This window comes from Brachionichthys hirsutus, chromosome 15, assembly GCF_040956055.1.
Source record: "Brachionichthys hirsutus isolate HB-005 chromosome 15, CSIRO-AGI_Bhir_v1, whole genome shotgun sequence".
NCBI lineage: Eukaryota > Metazoa > Chordata > Actinopteri > Lophiiformes > Brachionichthyidae > Brachionichthys > Brachionichthys hirsutus.
Window position 1 is genome coordinate 7,875,335 of NC_090911.1, and position 24,443 is coordinate 7,899,777.

At 43.2% G+C, this 24,443-nt stretch overlaps 1 protein-coding gene across 1 annotated transcript in view; it reads left to right on the forward strand.

Moving 5' to 3' along the window:
* The window catches only part of cdh2 (cadherin 2, type 1, N-cadherin (neuronal)), a 52,605-nt gene extending 28,918 nt beyond the window's left edge, over window positions 1-23,687 (forward strand). The window contains exons 3-16 of the mRNA XM_068748321.1: window positions 3,321-3,532; window positions 6,484-6,645; window positions 8,262-8,417; window positions 8,707-8,851; window positions 9,218-9,390; window positions 10,386-10,523; window positions 11,011-11,196; window positions 12,747-13,000; window positions 13,595-13,737; window positions 15,050-15,283; window positions 16,026-16,259; window positions 16,483-16,622; window positions 21,142-21,306; window positions 23,481-23,687. Coding sequence (XP_068604422.1) covers window positions 3,321-3,532; window positions 6,484-6,645; window positions 8,262-8,417; window positions 8,707-8,851; window positions 9,218-9,390; window positions 10,386-10,523; window positions 11,011-11,196; window positions 12,747-13,000; window positions 13,595-13,737; window positions 15,050-15,283; window positions 16,026-16,259; window positions 16,483-16,622; window positions 21,142-21,306; window positions 23,481-23,687 — 2,549 coding nt within the window. The remainder of the gene's footprint in view (window positions 1-3,320; window positions 3,533-6,483; window positions 6,646-8,261; window positions 8,418-8,706; window positions 8,852-9,217; window positions 9,391-10,385; window positions 10,524-11,010; window positions 11,197-12,746; window positions 13,001-13,594; window positions 13,738-15,049; window positions 15,284-16,025; window positions 16,260-16,482; window positions 16,623-21,141; window positions 21,307-23,480) is intronic.
* Window positions 23,688-24,443: the final 756 nt, after the last annotated feature.

A 24,443-nucleotide genomic window follows, 5' to 3' on the forward strand; every position in this document is an offset into this window, starting at 1 on the left:
TCATTAGACAGGCTTTCCGCCTCCTCGTGTGTCACCAGTGCATTTAGCAGGTAGGCATAAAAGTTAGAACTGTGGCGCATTTCCTCTTTCCTCAGAGTCTGCATTCCATGTTATGTTCCAAATGAAATGTATATATTTTCCTCCCATTATCTCTCTCCCAGCCATTTGTGTCTAAACTAAAGTTATCATGATGGCCCAGACAATAGAGAGGCACTCCAGCGGTACAGAGCGGTTAGCTGGGGTTTTGTGTTGCTTGTCAGTAACATGTGAATAGGATCATTGAGTTGGAGGTAATTTTGGGCCCCAGAGCAGGGCATTAATGGGACAGTCATTTTTGCTGACAAGCCTGCCCCCCCCCCCTGTCGCCCAACCTATTTTCTACTAAACCCCCAACCCCCAGTCGCCTCTGCTGCATCGGCATTTCTATCCAAAGCAGAGGCCCTCATTGTTGCACCCATGACGACACGTCTGATGGGGCGTGGCAGCCAAGATCTCTTTTTAGCCTTTTACCTCGGGGAGCCAATACATCTAGATATACATAAATTGCAGCATCCGGGGATTAAGCGGTGCCGCGCTACACATTTCTGTGTTTCTGCAAGCCACCAGAGTGCGTCTGATAAATGAATAGACACATGCTGGACATTCTCATTCATTATCATTGGAAACGGCCGTGCCTGCTGGGAGTTTGTGTAGTGATTGCCGTGGGGACTGACTGTTGAAGGGCCTCTCAGAGGTTTCCTGATGGCCAAATTTCAAATGATGCTGAAGAGCTAGGGCTCGGCTCGGCAAGAGGCTTCAGCTAAAACACTTGACGGAATGCTGATGTCAAGAGACTTAATACATGCGTTTGTTATAAAAAATTACAGTCTTAAGGTATTGGGTAGAAAATAAAAACACATAAGCTATAACTTCTGAATAGTGAGGCATTACTACACTACAGGTGACATTTTAAACTTGTAAGCTGCATTCTGCTGCATTGTGATTTATTTTGACAGTCTCTTACTCTGTATTCTACCTCTGTCAGAGCGTCTGCTGACTCGGGATGGCTGGTGATGAAGGCTCTGAGTTTACAGGCGGCTGCCAAAGCCGTCAGAGAAAGAAGGTCATCTATCTGCTGTCAGCTTACCAGGTTCAAAGAGGGGGAAAAAATAATAATTGGTTAAGGGTAATTTAACAAAGGCAGCCGCGAAGGAGATGGTCAATATTAAGCCTTTTTCAGTATAGAAGATCTTGTCATCCTTCATCTTCATTATTGGGGCTGCTGGATAGGCTGAAATGCAAATGTCATTGGATGTGGTTGCTATTCTTCAGATAAAAAGCCTTATATGTAATGCATTTTTTTATTTTGTTAGTGTGTAAAGCCAAGCGGCAGGTGTAATAAAATGCAAGGGTGCATGGATCGCGCGGGTTTCCTCTCCCATTGTTGATTTCAATGGGTAAAAGGTGGATTACCTCATTAATCAGCGAAAACCTCAGACATTAACACCCCAACTTTTCTTTTGCCTGTCGGCTGCTGTTTCTTCCAGCCACTCTTTTGCTGACTGAAACACCTTCATCAGTCCAGGGACCAACATCTGCCTCGTCTCCCGTTACAAGCAAGAAGTTCGGTGTTAAATTCACCCCCGTCATCACGGAGGGATGTATCAAGAGATGGGCTTGTGCTAGGAGACCTGATTGCATGTATATGGATGATGCTATTAAATTTAGCCTCCGGGTTAAACGTATGGCTTCCTTTAGACGCTGAACTGATCTGCTGCATCCTCTGCCAAAGCCCAGAGGAAGTCTGTGTGCAACTGCAGATGATACTCTGAAGACATTAGCAGGTCCCTGTGGTAGCAGCACAAAGGAAGATTAGGCACCCTCCTTCAAGGCTTTTGTGAAGTAATTCCACATCTCCTTTAATAATTCAAAATGGCTGCAGCGTCTCCACACAAACAATATATGGTAATGCTGTGATCTCTTTGGCCAGAGGGACTTTCTTTTTTTTTTTATCATTATGCAGTTTTGTTTGTTATAAACACAAGCGAGGGGGGCAGCATAGGTAACGCATTCAGACAACACAATCACACAATGAACTCTTAGGTGCTGAGGTGTGTGTGTGAGAGAGAGTCACATGTGGCCTGTGTTGTATCGCCACTGGTAACATGACCCGGTACGTACCATTGCCACTGAGGCACCTGTGGGACTTGAACCCCCGTGAGTCACCTGTCTGTGGTGTCTGTGTATATATATATATATATATATATATATATATATGAGTTTCAGTGTGCTGATGAAATAAACATCACACACACAATTCTCCAGAGGCGCTCAGACTCAGTAGTCAACCATGAAAGCAAAGCATCCCTGTATTTCATGACGCAAAGCTAGCTTGACATAAAATAAGACTTATCTAGTCGAATTAACCACCTTTATACTGTATATAAATAACCTCATTTACATACAGAGTCTTAAATGTAATGGTTTTGGCTCTTCAGCGGCCCTAATAGGACACACTTCGGGGGGTTTTCTGCATTTTTTTCTACGCCTTCCAACTCTCCTCCAATGCACCCGCTTTCAGCAATACCTTTGGGGAGCAGCTTGAAGTGAATAATGCATGAGCAAGAAGAAGAATCAGAAAACCTTTGTGGACCCTCTGTTTGCATGTCTGTTTATCTGTCTGTCTTTCACCTCTCCAGTCTCCATCTGTTTTTTCTTGAGTCTTCCCCTCAGTGTTGGCTATTTTTATTTTTTACTTCACTCTAGAAGACCCCCCGGAGGTGCATTTTTATAAGATCGGTAACTAACTGATTAGTCTTGGTATGGCTGGTCCACACAGATCACGAGAACACACAGCAGACGAAGGACGACATCAAATCACAAGTGATTAATATTTTCACCGGGAATGAAGAAAACATGCAGCTCACAAACTCTAATACCGTTAATGGAAACATTTGGAACAGCAAACTTAATCGTGCACTAAAGAAATAATCACCCTGAGGTGATTTGAGCTGCTAACAGCAGCAACAGCACGGATGCAGTCTCAAGCTTACTGCTGTCTTTCATAAGAAAATAAAATGCTTGCAAGCATTAGCACTGAATGCTTTAAGCTTGGCGTAATATGTGGTAGATGAGAGTTTTCTTTTTGGAAAGTAAAACCTGTTAAAAAAATTCTTAAAGTTACAAACATGCATATGTTGCTCTCAGTTGTAGCTTTCAGACGTTTAAGTAAAATAAATCTGTGTCAGCAGGTTGGACTTTATAAACATCTGCAATCTTCCTTGCCCAGAAAAATTGCATCGATCCACATATCCATAAATATGTCTCTTTGTATCTTTCAGTGAGCTTCGATGCCTGCAGTGGAGCTGGTCTGGTGCAGTTTGAATGCAGCAACCCGTCTGACTTCCAGATAGATTCCAGTGGCGTAGTCTACGCTGCCAGGAGTGTTCAGCACTCCACCCTGCCATCATCATTGTTGATGATCAAGGCCCGTGACGCCACCACTCAGCAGCAATGGCTGACTCAAGTCAACCTGATGCCCTCCAGCCAACAGGTAAATAAACCTGAACCACCTCTGTAACATTTCAGTCTTCTTTTTTTCTATTGTTTGACTGAAATACCGAAATAATGCATGGTCAACTCTCCCAACAAAAACTTTACACACATCAACCATACAGTTCACTCACAGCTAACCGTTTCCCTCAATTGTAGCAGGTGTTCCAAGCGACTTGATGGATGCTAAGTAATTAAACGTAATGTGACATTTAATGAGGAGCACAAACATACACTCAACACGGTCATCGGGCATCAAGTGCAGATGCAAAAACAGCTTACCGTAAAATGGATTCCAGTCAGCATGCCTCGTGACTGTGAGGTTATTGTCTTATCATCCAAAAGGTGACATCCCTCTTTCACCGCTTTGGAAGACAGGAACCATCTGTCTAAGCTTAACGGCGCTGCGCTAGCCATTCCACGAGACGTGCTGCACAGTCGTCTGCAATTTAATTAAAATGACCATGTGCTCATATTTCAATATTGTGGTTGGCTGAGGATCAGAGAACATGCATTAAAAAAAAAAAACCGTTAAACGTGTCTCATCTGTCGGCTTTGTAACCAGAACATGAAAAGAAGCCGTAAATGATGCGTTATCGTGCAGGTTTTTACTTTACCGCGCAGGTGGATAATGTCATACTGTTCAGTTTGATAATATCTGTTGCTTAAGTTTACAGGACTACACACACACACACACTAGGCTTAACTCGTCAAGCTCGTCTCCTTACTGACCCCATTATATTGGGTTACATCCATCCATCCATCCGTTACATATTGGCCTTTATGTGCATTTTTTAATAATCACTGCTGTCAAATCTGCAGCCATCACCCTTTTGATGTTTTAATGAACAATCTCAAATTCAATAACGGTGTTTATGTTCCAAAGACCAGTGTACGATCCTTCTTTAGAAATTGGAGCCAACGTGAGTTCATGAGTGGCCATGAATAGATGTGCAGCTCGGCAGATAATCCCAGCAAACATGGCCATCATATTTTATGTTGGTGCATAGTAAAACGTATTGTTGAGGGTTATGTATGTGTGATTTAAATGAGTCCATCAGTCACAGTTCTACATATTTTTGGTATTTATATAAAGGTCTGAGAGTCACATTGGATATGCATGTATGAAGTTGATCAGCTGTGTGATTGGTAGCCATATTCAGATATGTATCTGAGTAGAGCTCTTTGGTCTGCCCTGATTTGTCTTTAATGAAATATGGGATCGATTTTCCCGTATCGCGCACGTTTATGAGTTTGTGTGTAGTAGTCTCGCCCACAGCGTAATTATTGTCATGAATCATCACGCATCTCCTAATCACATCAGTGGTTACATTTTTTATTAGTCGATGAGACGACAGCCTCGGGGAACCATTTTAATCAGTGACAACCAAACAATATCCTCATTAACCTGAGTGGGTCTTTGCCCACTATCTTCGTCTCTATTAGAACCTCGGTTCCTCCACTGATGGCGAGGAGAAAATGTTTGACTATCTGAGAGGATCTTTCTAAAAGAGCAAATACGCCTAATCCTTCGCACACACTCCTGAACGCTCAGGCCATCACTCAAAAAGCACTTTCTCATACTCTGAAGTAGAATCCTACTCGGAAGATGGAGGAGATCCATAGACTGTGGATCGGAGTAGACCTCCAGCGCATCAGAGATAGATGTATGTTCGGCGGAACAACCCCACATCGCCATTTATCATTCCAGGCACAGGTTGCAAATAATTACTGCTTTCACTCGTACCCGTTTAGATAGGGTAATAGATATTTCTGAAGCACGCTCCTCTCCTATGCGTCCGCTTGCCTCTGCACTGCCAATGTGAGAAAGCAGCATAATCTAATTAGAAATATGATTTGCAGAAGCTGTCAGGCAGCTCCCCAGATTTTGGGGAACACATTAAGTTATAACACACTTAAAAGACGGGACTCCGGATATGTTATAAGGTGGGAAAGTCACATTTAATTTCCGTTTACATAAGACATACTGTTATAGTTTACACGGCTTAACTACCTCACAACCAGTGTTCAGATGATTATAGGAAAGTGTAGGGAAAACACTTGAAGGACATGACCATTCCAGTGGAATCTTCTACCATCATTCATTGACATTGAAATTTTGCATAGTTTTTCTCCTTTCTTTCCTGCCTTGTTTCGTTCAAGGTTATTTTAACTTTCTCTGGCACCGCTTCATCCTCCCCAGTCTCTGAAGCAGCATAGGCAATTTGAGCCATCTGTGTGTTTAGTGTCTGCTTGCAGGTACCATCCTCCTTTGTTTCAAATCTCATTCATTACAGACGAGGGAGGATGGCAAATCCATTATGGAAGCTGGGCTGTCTGTGTGGGTGCATTTTATCAGGACATAAGAAGAGGCAAACCAGCGCTGGCGGTATACAGCTGCTGCAGCAGCACTCCAAGGCGTTTTAACGTGCATCATCCCAACTGTAGATATTTTACTCTAGGAATGAAGTCGTATGGGGTCCAACAGACATTCCGAATGGGTATTAAATGGCATCTAAAAAGGCTTTTCAGGTCTGCTGCTCTTTTTACAAAAAATATTTTTGCTACTTTTTATCTGTAAACCAAAAAAAACAGGTCCATTGATGTCCATTTTTCCCCAAGGAGTGGCGGGGTATAATAAATGTTTTTATATGTTAATTATAAGTTAATAATTAAACATTTGCAAATATATTTTGCTCAAAATAACAAATATGAAATCCGTGGTTTGTGAAAAAAGCTAAAGGTTTGTTGAAATCACAGTATTTATTATTTGGGACCTGTTAAACTTGGACCATAATTAAATGTCAAAGCATCTAACATTGATTCTTTGTTAGCTGCTATCCACACTCCTATGCTTGCTAGCGCGATGAACATGTTCATACTGTTGCCATATTTAGCAGCATAGATGTGATCATTACCCAGCTCTTGAACTAAATCATTTCCTTTTCACAGGTCCAGGAGGTCCCCCCAGACATGTCCAAGGATTTGCAGGAAATAGCATTTCCATCACGAAACTCAGACAGCCAACTGAAACGCATGAAGAGAGACTGGGTCATCCCCCCAATCAATGTCCCAGAGAACTCGCGAGGCCCATTTCCTCAAGAGCTTGTCCGGGTAATGTAACTCATTGAAACACACACATGCAGAGGCACGCCCCTCAGTCTCTCTGCTTCATAGACAGTGCACTGTTTTTTGTTCAAATGTTCAACCCTGTATGCCCCCTTTACTCTGCGCCCCCACTCAGCAAGGGTCACAGGCACAAGGTGTTCATACTTACAGGTCTATGCTGAAGGTCTTTTTTCTTTTTTGCCTTTATTATTACCTCCGTCAGGATAGAGGTTATGCAATTGCATTTGCATTTGTTTGTATGTCCGTCCTTGTGCAAGACAACTGAAAAAGTTCAACATTTTCAGGAAATGTTGGGAATGTTTGAATGATTATATTTTGGCGATGATCCAGAAGAGATTATGGAAAGTTTGAAATTTTTGCTAACATTGCAGTCAACAGAGCTTCAAAATGTGTTCCTCAATATCTCGGTTGATTTTTAACCAATGTTTATGAAATTTAGCACAGTCATGTAGGGTGGGGACCTCTATCGCACCACCAAATTTCATCTGGATCGGATCCAGATCAATATTACATTTTAACATTAAAACCCCCCATTTGCGGATCAGTTACAAATCAACTCTGATTCACTTTTACTTTTCATAGTCTCATAGTTACAATGTTGAACCTTTTGGTGATGATCCAGATCACCATTCGGATGGTGTAAATGGTAATTACGAGGGGAATGAGCTGCTCGGCGGAGGTTTGCGCTCTCTGAGTGCTTTTCTAGTTTATCTTTGTTACAGAGAGCGGTTTGTACCGGTGTAACCAGGCGTTTTTATCCCCTAGACAAAAAACAACGAGAGGAGACGTAGCCATTGGTGTGCTGTTGGAGGTAGAGTTATGTTGAGTGCTCACTATCGCCCTTGTTCCTCAGTTTCCCGTTGAGATATTCTTCCCTTTTATCTTGGCCCTCAAGGACACACGGAGACTAATTCATTTGCATCCATTCTTTGGTCATTGCTGTGTGTGGGTGGCTGAGGGGAGGGCAAGCAATACTTGGGACCGCTGAGAAGTAGCTCCTTTTTCAGCAAATTAAACCAACTCCCTCACCAAGAGTCGAATCCTGCACATGCTATTTGTATATATAATATTTAATATAGCTGTATTAGAAGTGTAGTTTCTGGGCTTGAGTGGATGTTATCGGGAGGAGACGATACTCTGTATGCTCAGCATGGATCCGAGGTGCAGGCACCGAGGGTCTCGGCTTGCTCCACAGCTGCTCCAAAGCCAAGCCTGAATACTTCACAAACACACACTCCTTCTAATCCAACCGTAGTTGGTGTGAGAAGAAAAGTCAGTCAGTAAAAAGGCAAGTTATATTGCTTTTTTAATCAACAGCTGAATAAGATTTTGTGGAATTCACGTTAGCTGTAATTGATTACTTTTGTTTGTTTGTTTTTCTAGAAATGCTGAAAAAACATCTCTATTTTTGCATCGTTTAAAAAAAGAATGCAAAACTATTTCCTTTCAGACAACAAAGTTACACACTTTAATACACAAATCACCAATTTTAAGGGACCCTTTTCAGTTCATATTGATCAATATTATGTTAGCAGATATGACATGAAACACAGACTAATCTGTTGTCAAGGTTTTCATTTACAAATTGCTTGTACTTACAGATCCGGTCGGACCACGACAAGAACCGGCTTCTCAGATACAGTGTGACTGGCCCTGGTGCTGACCAGCCACCCACTGGAATCTTCATCATCGACCCGATCTCTGGAGAGCTGTCTGTCAACAAGCCCCTGGATCGAGAGCACATCTCCAACTTCCATGTAAGACCAACACATAAAAAAAAAACTACTACGATGATATCCTGACAAACTGCGGATGTTTTATAAAGTTAACTTTATAGGTTTGTCTTTTGCTCTGCACGTACAATAAGTTAGTCGTGAGTTCTACATGTAACTGAATTCATCGGGTTTTTTTTTCAACATACCGTGAAGCCCATTTTCAATGATGGCTACTTGAGTCAATTATCTCAGCAGTACAACATTGACTGTTGTTGACAGCGATGTGCCAGTGTTCAGTTCTACAGCCCAGATGTGTTTGTGCTCCTTCCAGCTGAGAGCTCATGCAGTGGACCTGAACGGCAACCAGGTAGAAAACCCCATTGACATTGTGATCAATGTGATCGACATGAATGACAACAGACCAGAGTTCAGTCATCAGATCTGGAACGGCACTGTTCCGGAGGGTTCCAAGCCAGGTAATATGCCACATAACGCCAAGCACAGCCTCGCACTGTATGAGCAAGCAACCGTTTGGAGTCGGAGCCGAAGGCTTCGCATGCAGGCGTAACTTTAGAAGATCAAACGACAGCGATGGCATTCCTGAGGCATTATTATTACATTACTAACTTTCTTTCCGGCTATATTAACATGGTTGTTAGTATTTTAAGATCACAAGAAAGGAAATCCTGTGTCTGTATCACATAGCTATAAATCTGCTAATGTTCAGTGTAGTGCTCTTGCCCCACTTCTGGTGTTTTTAAATTACCAATAAAAGAATAAATGAACATTGGGGAATGATAACAGATGGAATCACATCTTGTGTTTGTCTTTCTATCATGTAGGAACGTTTGTTATGACAGTAACATCTGTCGACAAAGATGACCCCAGAACGGCCAATGGGATGCTGCGTTATAAGATCCTGTCTCAGACCCCAGAAAGTCCAACTACCAATATGTTCACCATCAACAACAAAACAGGAGGCATCATTACGGTGGCGGCAGGCTTGGACAGAGAGGTATTTGTCCCGTCGTATTTCTTTCCTTCTATGTCATTTTATTTGTTAAGCTTCCTGCGTTGAGTTCATTCACCTTAATGTTGGTGCCAAATAAAATATTAGCATCAGCTTTTAAGACTTTTCATTAGCAAGGCCATCCATTATGTTAATAAATTAGGTCCACCCCCCCCCACACACACACACATTTGTAGACATATAACATCATATTCATTTTCCATGTTTGTAAATATGCGTTGCATTTTTAAATCAGTTTGGCTGTATTGGCAAATATCCTGACTTCCCGAAAAAACAATGAGCCACGGTGACGATTATCAGCTAAATGAGAAAGTAGAAATTAACTTTGCTGTTTGCTAGTTTCTGTATTGACCCTTACAAAGAGGCACCATGTATCACTAATCAGATCAATCTTTCCTTTTTTGCTCCAAGTTAGAATATTTTACCTGCATTTCCCCCATGCTTTGGATTCTACTGCTATGTCATTAATTTGATCTCATGGCTGTTGGAGATGTTGGAGAAAATGAATAAAAGAATGTAGAAAGCGGGAGGCAGTTGGTGAAATTCTAGTGAGAGCAATCCGGCTAGGTGGCTGTTCAATCACTTCCTCCCTGGGGCTGCCATTTTATGACTGCCAGTTGCCAGCATGCAAGTAATTTGCCCGACTCTCATTACCTTGCAACTGGTCTGTCACCTGAGTGGCTTTTAATATGGAAAGAGTCATCTGTTGGTTTCATGGCAGTCAAAAAGAGGAGGGACAATTTTCACACAGTCACATGCGAACTCGTGTCCCTCTTGTAGAACCTACAGACTCATGTAAAACACACAATTACACATTGTAATTGTAACAGAACATTCTTTCAAATAACCAACAACCATGTTGAGGACGTGGTAAAATTAGAAACCAATCCGAATCCACACTGTCCAACATTATTCTGCACAAAAGTCAATGGACTGTGACTTAATCCTCATGTTTTGTTTCTTCCCCCCCCACCCCACAGAAAGTGAATCAGTACACGCTTATCATCCAGGCCACTGACATGGAAGGCAACCCCATGTACGGCCTCTCCAACACGGCCACTGCTGTCATCAGGGTGACGGACATTAATGACAATCCGCCAGAGTTTACTGCTGAGACGGTAAGAAGTAGCGTCTGAGTCATCAGCGGCACAATCTTAGTGGCAAGAAGCATCACAGAAATCCTCAGTTCACCCCATTGTACATATATCCACTCAACCGTCTGTTCTGCTCGCTTACCAGTTGTGCTTGCACAGCATCTCCCTCGCCATACAGATACACAAGTAGTCAGCCATGTGTGAAGTGTTACCCCCCCCCCCCCCCCCCCCCCCCCCCAAATGTTGACACATGCAACTACCGTAGCGTCTGCTGAAGTGAAAGAGGCTTGCTGTGCTGGTGTACCGCTGAATTTTGTACTGCTGCCGTTGTGCTATCAGGAGAGGACAGGGAATAAGATGACCATGACAGCATGATAAGTTACCTTAAATATCCATGTACAGAGGATTGGTCCTGCTGTGCTGTGCAAGACGGGGCCTGGTGGCTTTTCTGCTGTCACAGCAGTGTCACTAACCGCTCGCTGCTTTGTCCGTTAATGGCCTATTCATGCAGTTTTTTGGTGAGGTGCCTGAAAACCGTGTGAATGTCATCGTGGCCAATCTGACGGTGACTGACAAGGACCAGCCCAGCACGCCGGCCTGGAACGCCGTCTACAAGATCACTGGGGGCGATCCCACAGGCAGATTCTCCGTGCCCACTGATCCAACTACTAATGAAGGTCTGGTGACTGTTGTCAAGGTAAGACTTTGTCCACCTTTAATCCCTTGGAGGTACATGCAAGTCTTTTACGCCGAGAGGTTTATGGCTGGCATTTATAGTAATAAGTTCCAATTACATTACGTTATTATGTGGGCATTTAGAATACGCTGACGGCTGTGTTCATGCAATCGTTTGACTGCTCCCTCTGGGATAGAGGCGAGTTGATGCCTCTAGCAAAATAGTTCTAGTATCTTGGGGTCTTGTCCACAAGTGATTGGAACATTAATTGTGAGGTGGACAGGATGTTGGGTGCAGCATCAGCGGTAATGCAGCCATTGTTTCACACCATGGTAGTGGAGAGAGAGCCGAGTTGGAAGGAAAAGCACTCAATTTATCAGTCAATCTTTGTTGGGTGCCAAATACGTTGAAACCAAAAGTAGTACGGGTGCAAGAGATGTTAGCCAATCATGCATCCTCACTATGGCATTTACCATGTGACTGGCATACAGCACAGCCAACCATTTACACTCTAGTCACTACGCTCGTGTGGTCAACCAGGGTCAAAACTCCAGCGACCTAATTACACAGTATTTCTATTCACTCTTTGAGTGCCATTCACATCTAAAGAGGTTTTTGGAAACCCAAACATTCACAGCCAAGCCTGACATTGAAATCTGCCTCTCTTCAACGGCCAATAACTCCAGAACGAAAAATGGTCGGAACACACTTGCACCCCTGGGCTTAGAAATCAGGTGAGGAGTGCAGGCTTCCAGAGGGAATTTGTTAGGACACCTCCTGGGTGCTTTCCTTTTGGAGGATTTTTAGCCATGTCCAACTGAGAGGAGACCCCGAGGTAGGCCCAGAATTTTCTGAAGGGATTATATGTATTTCATTTATCTCAGGGAAAGCCTCCAGATCCCCCTAGAAATGTTGCTAGGAAATGCACTGTTAAGTCCGCTGCCAGCGTGACCCATGCGTGGATGAGTGGAACAAAATGTATTGGAAATGGATCTGTGCTTATAACATGCATTTGACCTGATATAATTGAAGTTGTCTTAAATGTGCTGCATGTTAATGAAGACAGCGAGTTAGTAATACCTCTGTTCTATTTAATTGCCTCAAGAAAGGAAGCTCTTAATGTAAAGCAACTCATAGGAGACTCACAATGATCCATTTTACATGAAGATTTTAAAAATGTACTTTTCTTATACAACTAATTTGCTCTACTTAGCATCTTAACCCAAATTATCCTATTGCTAATTTGAATACAATTATTTTTACTCCAAAATAGTTAATCTGGATGGTTGCTTAACTCGGAAGCTGCTGTCTTGCTGTTTTGTATCATAGCAAATGCATACAATCTTTATATATATATATATATATATATATATATATAAAATCTCATCTTGCTGTCTATTCCGAGCTTTCACTATTTGATTTTTTTGAGGAAAGAAGAATAAAAAGCTTAAATGCATTTAGCTGCTCTCTCCCCAGTGGCAGATTCCAAATGTACAGAAATGTAAAGTGATTTTCTGATGTGGATTTAACGAGTGACTTACTTTATATGCACACTCTCTGACTGTTCCCAGCCTATCGATTATGAGATCGGTAGGACGTATGTGCTGACAGTGGAAGCAAGGAATGAGGTTCCCTTGGCCAGAGGCATCCACTCTCCACGCCAGTCCACTGCCACGGTCTCTATCAGAGTGATTGATGTCAATGAGAGTCCTTACTTCGAGCCCAACCCCAAACTCATTAAACTGGAAGAGGGGATGCTGCCTGAGTCAACGCTGACCAAGTTCACTGCACAGGACCCTGATCGCTTCATGCAACAAAGCATCCGGTACGCCTAACAGTGTGATTCAAAAAGTGCTTCAGAACAGCTATGATATTGCTTATATTACTAACTGCATGATACTTTGTGTCAAACGGGAGTGTCGTAAAAGGTGAAGGTGATTTGCAATGATGGAAATAACACAATAGAGCCAGCATGTCTCCACCTCTTTCTTGCTGAAAAGTCTAGTTTCTTCCTTTTCATCATCAAACGTTTTGCCTCACAGCTGCATGGCCGTGGAAGTGTTTATCTCCCAGAAAATAGTTAATATGAAATAAGCTAGTTTTGTAATTCCACGGTTTGTCCTACAAATTAGTTGGAGCTTCTGATAACAAGCCAGTTTTGGGTTCCCTTGTGAGGCTGCTCTCAAACGTTGGAATAATTATGTAAAACGCAGGATGCCTGAAATATTTATTCTGTGCAAACAAATAAAAGCAAAAGTATTTATAGAAGAAATAGACCACAAACTGGAAATGGTGACTAAAATTGAATTACCTACACCTTTTTTTACCTTCTTTATACTTTCTAAACTCGGCTTCAATTGGATAGTAAGAAACAAGAACCCCTGTAAATTTCTTTCTTTCTTTTTTTTTTTGCCCACAGATACTCCAAACTCTCAGATCCAGCCAACTGGCTAAGGATTGACCCAAACACCGGCCGTATTACAACAATTGCTATTTTGGACCGGGAGTCTGGCTTTGTCAAGAACAGTTTGTACAATGCAACGTTCCTGGCTTCCGACAATGGTATGTCACCATTGAACCGGTACTGCAGTACCATCCCTCCCTTGTTGAGCTCCTATGAAGTACCATTACAGAGTTACAGGGGGTCGTCGACTCGCGACCTCTGCTACTCGCGACTGTTCGAGTTTACGACTGCACCCGTCTGTTGTTTATTTTTTTTCTGTTTACGAGGTGTTTTTACGATATACCGGAAAGCGAGTGAGCGATTCGAGTGTACGACAGTTTCTGCGATCTCACCCACGATGTCTACCGAGAGGACAGTGTCTCTTTCTACTCCGGTAGCATAATATACTTGCGTTAATTTAACATGGGTCGACTTAAGGCATACGAAAAAACCCTCGGAACCAATTGTCGTCGTAAGTTGACGACCCCCCTGTATTTTAGCACGGCTATTGGACAAGCACCACATTCAAGCCGTTCTTGTCAGAGCATTGAGAGAACAGAGGAGCTAATGCTACGGTTTCAAAGGTAAACCTAGTGGATGTGTTATATACCCTATCTCTCAACGGTCAAAGCCTTTCCTTTCACTCCCTCTGTGATGTTTTTCACCTGGAGCCAGTGCACAAATGGACAGCATCTGTTAGGAAAAAATATACCTCAGTGAAAGCCAGAAAAGACATACTCCATGCTTCAAGGTCAGCCCGGCAGTAAGCACTTGGCATGTGTGGTTGGATGACCATATTAGTTGGAGGTTAATGCGTTAGCAATCCCAGACCCATCCAGTGTGTGGATGTATTCACCTTTTCCCTGCACTGGTGGGATTTACCTCTGTTCAGGTTTACCCTGTCCTGTGAAGCATCGCTTTCTCCAATAAGCTTGAAAACTCCACCAATAAAGGGGTTTCTCGGCATTAATGGGTCAGGATTGGATGACTAGCTCCTTTGAGCGTGGCCTGAATTATAAAAAAGCCTCTTAGCTCCGTGAATTCATAGAGAGGCCTCAGAGGAGCGACAGTGTTTGTCCGCTTTAGTATTCCTATCTTGTGTCCTTCGATCAGGAAGACACTCTCCTCGCACAGATGCAAACACGCTAGCAAAAATATTCTGATATTTCCCTTTTTTGTCCTTTTCCTCACTTGATATTTGATTTTCAGATCAGTATGCATTTCGGATGGATCTTTTCCTACTTGAGTTAAATTACTTTTTGGAGTGTCTTATTATTTCATTAGTCCCAAAGAATAAACTCCACACCTTATTTTGACTGCATAATGAGTGCAAAATGAGAGGTGGCATTTCAATAATGTACATACAAATGTGTATGTAGATTTGTAAATGAATAAAAATAAAGCATCCCATGAATATGTATGTTCACGTAGGCGTGCCTCCAGCTAGTGGTACGGGAACTCTCCAGATCTACCTGCTGGATATTAACGACAACGCTCCCAAAGTCTTCCCTCACGAGGTGGAGATTTGTGAGAAGCCAGAACCAAACACCATCAACATCACTGCGCTCGATGGTGACCTGAACCCCAATGCTGGGCCTTTTGCCTTCGAGTTAGCCCACCGGCCCGCTGATGTTCGGAGAAACTGGACCATCACAAGAATCAGTGGTAAAATAGATGAACACAGCTGGTTTCATTCATATCATGCACTAATATATATTATCCTGGCCTGATTAATGCTGTTGTGGCCTTTTGGTCTTTAGAGATCGAGAGAAGAGACATCTTTCAAATTTAAATAATAGCATTCGTTGTTAGAAAAAATGACTACAAACTGTCAGCTGTTGTTTGCATTTAAAGCTTGAGACTGTGATCTGTGATCGCTTTTAACGACTCATTGGGAACTTGAAAATGGCTCACTGCAGAGAGGTCAGGCAGAGACGATGCAATGCATTAACATTACTAAGCAGTTCTTAATTGTTTATGCTAATTCGTGCTAAAAACATGAGTGGAAGAGCTAATTTGTTGTTGTTGTTTTTAGCCAATAGATGTCAGGAGTTGAAAAGCAGTGAATTTATCTTAATAGGATAATGACATTTGGATTATTGCTACTAGGAATTTAGCCTAAACAGCAGCATTATCAGAAGCTATTGAGTAGATTTATGAGCTCCAAATCTAAATCCTGAACATGTTGCGGATTAGAAACGCTGAAGCAACTTCCAGGTATGAATCTGTGATGCATATTTGAGGTCAGGTGATCTATTACATTATATATGACAACTACTCAGAGTTTTGTTCTCTTCTGAAAGGCTCTCTGCTGTGGATGACTGCAATGATGCAGGTTTATTTTTAAACGCGCTGTTGTTAATCTCACGTTCCACTTTTTCCGTACGTTCTCCTTTTCGTCTCTCAGGCGATTATGCTCAAGTGAGCCTGAAGATTGGCTTTCTTGAAAATGGCATCTATGAGGTCCCCATCATAATTACGGACTCGGGCAACCTCCCCATGTCTAACACCTCCTATCTGCGGGTCAAAGTGTGTCAGTGCGACTTCAATGGAGACTGCACCGACCAGCAGCACATCATGGCTGCCGGTTTGGGCACTGGCGCCATCATCGCCATCCTCCTGTGTATCATTATCCTGCTCAGTAAGTATCTCGGTGCGTCTCTCCGGCAGCATGAACAGACGCAGGGATTATAAAGACAGATAAACATTATCCGAGATATTGCTAGATTACTGTTGGATTACCCGAACGATAGCCGTGATCAGGCCTCTTTCCGAGCTCTGGAACATCAGATCCGATTAAACTCGTAGAAAAATATGTAACTTATTATGTTTTGTAATATTGAATATCGCTCTCCGTCTGCCAGTTCTCGTGCTGCTGTTTGTGGTGTGGATGAAGCGTCGCGATAAAGAACGCCAAGCCAAGCAGCTTCTCATCGATCCAGAGGATGACGTGAGGGACAACATTCTCAAGTATGATGAGGAAGGTGGAGGAGAGGAGGATCAGGTAGGAATGAGTACTCTGTGTACTCTAGAGTTTACTTTAACAAAGCCTAAACTGAGTCAACACAACTTGGGATTTTTACTACCACTAACTACTTCAATATTCAAATATATTTTCCAGTTTCCTTCACAAACACTTCAATACTCATAAATACCTATTGTGTATATTATGTGTTTATTATTCCCTCCATTGATGCAAAATGGAGGCAGATCTTGATCCGATCGCCAGCTCATGTCTTTTTGTGTCAGTCTTGTGCCTTTAAAGGTCGCCCAAAATGCTTGTGTTTTTTTATGATGCCTTTTAATCCAGATCATGATTAATGAGGTTCCCTCTTCATCTTTTGGAAGGGATGAAGGTGCCAAATCAGGTGAATGAGCCCGATGTTGGATGAGCGCAGTCATTACAGATTTGCGGACTGGAGCGTTACTCTGACAGAAGACCACACCTCCTGTCAGCTTCTCATAGTGGATGTTCCTGATGTTATCCTTTAGCTGTCTCAAGAGATCAGTGTAGTTTTCAGCTCTGCTTGGAAATGGTGGACTCAATTCTCATCTGTGGTTTTGAACTGCTGGATAAATCTCTCAGGATGCGCACCAACAGTGGCAAAATTATACCTTAACGTGTGCTGAATTCACTTGGCGTCAATGAGGTTCAGTCCCTTAAGTCGCCTGGCATTTGTTGACGGTAACTGCAGGTACCTGCTCTGTGTACCATTGTGTTATTCATTGATGCGTTGGTTTCCTGTATGGTGACGGTGACCCGACTTCCACGGCGAGCGTTGCCTTGCCAGGCTCTCTCTTCCAATCCAATGTTTGAATGCTGTCTCCCACTTCTTCGTCACGCCGTTAGAATGGACATTCTTAATGGTGTTTTTTAAAAACATTTTGTGGAACGCCTTGGGTGAAAATCCTTGAAGAGTTTCTGCCCTCGCTGACTTCTGCCCATCGTGAAGTTTAGATGCTGAGGAAGCCTACGCAAGTCATTTGTGCATTCATGAATTCAAACTATTACCATCGCAAATCAAGTAACCAATTTATCCTGAGGATGCACGTGTAGAACTTTACCAATGGCAGTAAGAGTATCTGTTCTCAGGAGTTTTAGATTGGTTGAATGCATTCACTCTGGTTGTAACACGTAAGCAGATTGTGTCCTCGATCAATACGTGCGTCTCTTTCTGCAGGCCTCTCACTGGTTGAGATTCGACATAAGTCCGAGCACCATACAGGATATTACAACTTTTGAATCAGAATCTCATAACAATTGGAGGTGTATGTTTATCTTGACCACTCTCAAAACATTGCAGTCCTATGGAAGCGGTTAAACTCTATTTTAGTGTTGGATCTATCAGAAATGATTCTTATGAACTTTATATTTGAGCCACACTCATGCCTATTTGGCTTTGCGCAAGTTTTTAAAAACTACTTTCCCTAAATGTATGACTATGAAGTAAATGTGTTTCGAAACTCGCATTCACTTAGCAGTTTGTCCGCCGCTCGCCCCGAACTACTGGAGAAAGTGAAAGCTGACTAACAGCACATTATACAGCAGCAATCTCTGTAGAACTGTGGTGGTGTGAGGACAAAGAACTGCACCTACGCTCCTTTCTTTCTGGAGATGGGTCTGCTCATTACTGTGTGCCGTCATTTACAACAAGGAGAAAGACAGTTTCTATTGTAAATGGAAAATTCTGACTTCCCTTTATAAGGCGATGGAAATTGAGATCTGAAATCAATAAGGCAAATTCGTTAGCTCCAATTAGATATTGGAAGTGTTTCCTCAACTGAAACCGGTGTGTTGCCTCACAACTCAAAAATCACAGACGCACACCCATGATACAAATGTGGTGCCTCAGGCATCAATAAAACCACATCTCTTTATCCCACTCTGCTGCTTATGAACACCCAGACACAAATTCAATTGTCCTGATGACTCCTTGTTAGCAGAACGGAAGCATTTTATCAAAGAAAGAAAAGAAACAAAGGCAGCATCATCAAGATCGTCATCTTCTGTTGTACAATAATGAAGCTCTGTCTAAGGTAACGCTGTGACTGGAAGGCCATTATGCGCTAGCCACTGTGATTAGGCAGGAGGGAGTGCACTCACGTTGTGTATACTCTTCCTCACTTTCACAACAAAAATGCACAAACTCCTGGACCAGAACATTTGAAAAGAGAACCTGATAACAAGCAGCCCTCAGAGGCAAACAAGCGGCTGTGGAAATTTGTTGAACGGGAAACGAGCTGCTGTTTTGAGTGGCCCTGAGGAGGGCTGGGCAAGAGGAGAAAAGGTTCTTGTCTGGTGAATCGTCAGTATTGGGTAAAAAAAACAACAACAAAAATCAGGCCCTACTTTCCCTGCAATGTGGTCTTTATTATACCCACCCCTGTTCTCTCTATCTCCCACTGGCAGGAAATTGAAGTGTCAAACCATTGAGCATTATCAGAGTGTATGATTGTGGTTGCTCCATTGGTATTGCCTGGTTTGATTTGGTTTCTACTCGCTTGTGAAGAACTCGTTTCATCAAAGGCAGACAGACTCATAAATGTGGAAATGCCATTTATAATCACAACTTTAGAACTTGTCTTGCATATGTTAATGTGTTTAGTGTGAGACGCATCTGCTTCTACAAATGGCTTCAAAATAACTTGATGCTCCTCAACATTTGACAGTTTTGCTGTGAGGGAAAAACGGTTCAATGACATATAGTCCCGCGTTCACAAATACGGAGCTCGAAACAAGTTCAAAATGTCCTCATGCAAAGTTTTCACTCAGCACTATTACATGCCGAGTCAGTCCACAGCCATGGGAAGGCGGGACATGGAACTCGAATTTCATGCTATTAGTGCTCATTGAGGAATTTAAACTCGGGGAAAGACATTCGGGAGACGATGATGTTCAAGCCCCTCAATGTTGAGGTTTGGGAATAGGATGTGGAGGTGGAGGAAAGCTTATCGTTGCTGTCTGTGTGCCTCAGGATAATTTAACCCTGACACCACCGCATTTTGTTTGTTGATGTTGGCGGGAGGGAATGCCAGAAATAAACATTGTTGGTTTCATGGAAATTACTTAAGCAAAAGTCAATGATTCTACGATGTAAAGCATCATGAATTAGAGTTCAGAGACAGACGCCGGGCTCCACCCAATTTATTAAAGGCATTCACCAATAGCAAACTAACCCAGATCATACGATAGGAGGGAAATTATATTTATATAACTCCTCTCTAAATAAGTTCATCTTTCCTGGTCTTTGTTTGAAACCTGTCATTATCGAATTTCTTGTGCTTCCTTTCCCTGTTGGGGAAAAAACATTTAGATGCTGCTGCTTTCTCAGATTTAAAACGTAGATCAAGTTTGCAATTATAAAATAGTGGCTCTGTTTTAAATTGCTCAATAATGCTCCGGTTGCCATACTTGAATGTGTGGCCGTCAGGTTCGTTTTCAGAGAGCGAGCTGGTCTGTCATTAGACCTTCCTGCTTAGGTCAGCCATTTTGCTGCTCTGTTGCACCTCCTGTCATCAACTCCCGACCTCCGAGAAGGTCGAAGAAGAGTCCGACTGAACTGGACCAGACGTGATGAATGGCGTGTGATTTTGTGTGATTTATTTTTGTTCACCGTCGTTCTTCTCCCACTCGCCCCAGGATTGGCACAATTTCTTTTGAAATCAGTTCATAGGTTGATGTGAGATTGTAATAGTTAGTGCAAAATGTTTGAGTTGTTTGTTTGTCTGGATTGTTTGCCCATCACCACAGCGTTTGGGTTTATTTATTGGAGCACCTGCAGCTACGTTTTCTCTCGGAGTAAGCGTACATTCATCCTTTTGTGCGAGTACATGTGCAACTGAGCAAAGATACTTTTGAAGGGGGGGGGGATATTAGAGATGGATGGACCACTGAAAATCTAAAGAGGGACAATCCATCATGCACGCTTATGAGACACACCCTGATATTCAAATGCTGTTTTCTCTATATCTGCTGTCACCGTGATTCCATCCAGTCACTCGGCTCTTGTCTTCGCCAGAGACTCTGTTTACTCTTTTCTGCCTCGACTCCTTCTTCCCCCCCCCTCCCTCCTCGCCCATGACTTTGCACAAACTGCGAGCCATTCAGGTTGCCTTGGTAATGTTAATAGGATTAGCAATGGCTTATGCATATCCACCATCCCATGTCTGGGCATTGATTAGAGCAAAACAGTCGCCTGCACATCCTTCCTGCAGCACACCGCACAAGTACACACAGTCTTTGCAGCGTGTGATGTGGTCCTCAGCTTGGACCCCCCCAGTGCTGGCTCCTTTAATGTGTCAAATTGTCCCTGGGCTTGTGCTTCACAGACAAGAAGATTAAAGTTTCCCTTGCGTTCCCTCGACTCTTCCAGTTGCATTCTAACTTTAAAATCTCCTCTACTCAGTTGAACTTCTCTTCCACTTTGCAGCACAGGATGTGTTTACCTATTTAAATAATCATGCCCGGCTTGCAGTCTCTTCAGGCTGCGTAGCTAAGTCCCATCTGTTTATGTGTTGTGCAGGATTATGACCTGAGTCAACTCCAGCAGCCGGACACGTTGGAGCCCGATGCCATCAAGCCTGTGGGAATCCGCCGTCTAGACGAGAGACCCCTCCACCCCGAGCCACAATACCCCATGAGGTCAGCAGCACCCCACCCTGGAGACATTGGAGACTTCATCAATGAGGTAAATGCCCCCATCCAGCAACAGTGTGATGAGGAGCTGCTGCGAATGGGAAAGAAAAAAAGGATTGTTGTGTTTCATGATTAAATCAAGAGCTCAAGTGAAGGGATCAGTGGTACCAAAAAAAATGTAAATTAAATTTTCAGGCCGAATGATTTTCTTAAAATCCTCTTGTATCTAAATAAGCCATTTCATCAATATGACTCCGGCACTTCTCCGCTGCCTTGCAGTGAGAGAGAAAAAAATCAATTATTATTCGGATTGTTCTCATATTTTCCCTCTCTGAAAGTCGAAATTTTTCTCATCTCACACGTACATATCTACTCGGCCTTGCATAAAGCCTGAAAAACACACGATGCTAACTCACTTAGATATAATTGTTTTTCTCCCCACTTTAAGCCAGTGTAGACTTAGATGTGTAGCCGTAGAAATGGGAGATGAGAGCGGCAGTCTACCGGCCTTTTATCGCGGCGCGCTGTTCGGTGGCCTCGTTTGCCTGAGGCCATCATTGACTCCAGCATGAAGGGAGAATGTAAAATGAAAAGAACAGTCATGTATTTTTCACGAGCTCCAACAGACCAGAGTTTCGCAGAATTACAAATGGACTTCTCTCCTCACTTTTTGGATGGCACCCATGTTGTTAGATTTGGAACTTGCTCTTTCTGCTCAATCGCTCAGATCCCTTAACCCGGGTGCCACGCCTTTCCAATCTTGCAGCGTCTCATGAGCACACCTAATAGTAATACATGTGTCGTAACGGGTGATATTGAGGGGGGGGGGGTGATTTAATGCTCTGCATTGCTCAAAGAAGAGCGGTTTCACCAGACCTGTCATTTTAATATTCTCACAAGGCCTTTGAGGCGTTTCAACTCGGAGCATCCTGACCCAGAAAACGCTCCCTGCATCCGGGCATTGCTGATCTGTTTTCAGTTCCACATTTCTCTGCTCGCTACAGCACTCACTCTGAGTTGGAATTTGACCTAACTGATGGGACTAGCTGCCAGAGGAGCAGGGAGGCGAGGATGGGTGGGGGGGAGGGGAAAGAGTTTGATCTCCCTTCTGTGATGTGCACATGCCCCAGGAATGTGTAGCTCTTAATTAAATTAGAGCGACATAAAAATGTGGTTTCACCATAAGGAATTTACCCTCATACTGGCCCAATAGGCTCCTCCCACAGAGGGACAGCATTAGAAGACGTCTCTGAATAGAAACTAAAATGGAGGTGTATTAGACAGTCTTTTGTGTGGGACAGAGTGAAAACGTGGGGATTTTCTGTTCTCCCACAGAGAGACTGCCTCACTTAAAATCAAATTACGAGATTGGGGAAAAGTAACAAGTGGAAAATAATCTCATTTCAGTGCGTCATGTTTCTTTGCTTCTGTTAATTCGTGTATTATTTGTCGGTTACCACAGAGGGAGAAGCCAGGCTTTGATCCAACATGGTTCATGTCCAAAGTACATCTCAACTCATAGATTAGCAATCCATCAAGTCTCCCAAGTCCCGTTAGGGGGGCTGGGCTTGGAACGATCCATAAGGACCATTCGTGGCGCTGTGAGGATCTCAAGGAATGCTGAAGACGATCTTGCAGGAATAAAGACTCTTCCCAGCAACACAAATCTCAAGATGACAGGAGAGACATGTTTAATCATTCTCCTCTCATCTCTGCCTCACTGAAGCTCAGCGCTTTACCTCCAACGTGTAGCCATGATGGATACAATATATTAAAGGAACTGCAATCTGGATCATGGCTAACAAAGTGGCAGAGATGTACTAGCTGTCGAGAACCCTTGGAGATGGTGGGGGGGCTTGCACAGAGGTCACGGGCGGGGGTGGGGGGGGGTGAGTGGAGATGATACCAGTCATTAGTCAGGCTGCTGGTCATGCTCCATCCTGCCTTTTCATCACGCAGCGGATAATCCTACATCACAGAAGCATCAGGACGGTTCTGGCCAAAGCACAGATGAAACTCCCAGGAACACTGGAGCCTGATGAATCTTATTTCCTGAAGTCGATATTTCAAACACTGACTTGCTTCAAGATAGATTAGCCTGTTTGTGTTCAGCGGCAGGGGGGGGAGGGGGGCGGGGGAGTTTGTGTCGATGTGGGCTCCGTCTTTATTGCAGATGTGTTTTAATCTTTTCATTTCTCATCTCTGCTTTTATTTCCTTCTGCTCAGGGACTGAAGGCAGCAGACAACGACCCCACCGCTCCTCCGTACGACTCCCTGCTAGTGTTCGACTACGAGGGCAGCGGCTCCACGGCTGGCTCCCTAAGCTCCCTCAACTCCTCCAGCAGCGGGGGTGACCAGGACTACGATTACCTCAACGACTGGGGGCCTCGCTTTAGAAAACTGGCAGACATGTATGGCGGAAATGATGACTAGGACACACAGCCACTCCTTCAAGGATGAAAAGGTGGGGGTGGGGGGTTGGGGGGGGGGGGGGGGGGGGGAGATTTCCTGATGGACATGGACACAGCTTCTGATATTTTCTGAGAGATGGAACTGTGACAGTAAAGAAACAAAAAATAAACACTGATTCAGATTTAAAAAGACAAAAAAGACAAAAATCAAAACCAACCAACCTAGGCTTATTGTTGTAGTCTACGCAAACATACGCTTGTTGAAAGCTTAGGCATAGGCTGTGGTCCACGAATGGAGGATGCGGGAGGGGCCTGGAACACCGGTGGACTGTCACCACGTCGATTGTTGGTATTGAATGCGCTCAGTTACACTTGAATTTTACAGTACAGAAGCACTGGGATATAATGTGCCTTTTTGTACATTTTTTTGGATCGAAATGATTAGTTTTACGTTCAAGGCTTTAATGGTACTGACATTTGGAGTGATTTCAAAAAGTATGTTACACTCTGGTATGCTTCTACATGCTTTTATTCTTCGGTTACACAATGCTCCTGTTTGTTGAAGATTATTTAAATGACAAAGACCAAGAAATGAAGGATTATCTGTTAGTTTTGATGGAAAGGAAAAAACAAGAGCAGCACTGTACAGTACGCTAGACATCTAGACTTTTTCACTAAACATTCAAATTATGCAGCTGCTTGCAAAATAAAGGGAGTTGTGAATCATACTTTTGTAGCAGATTTATTTTCTTTTTTTCTGAAGTGATACTTTTTTTTG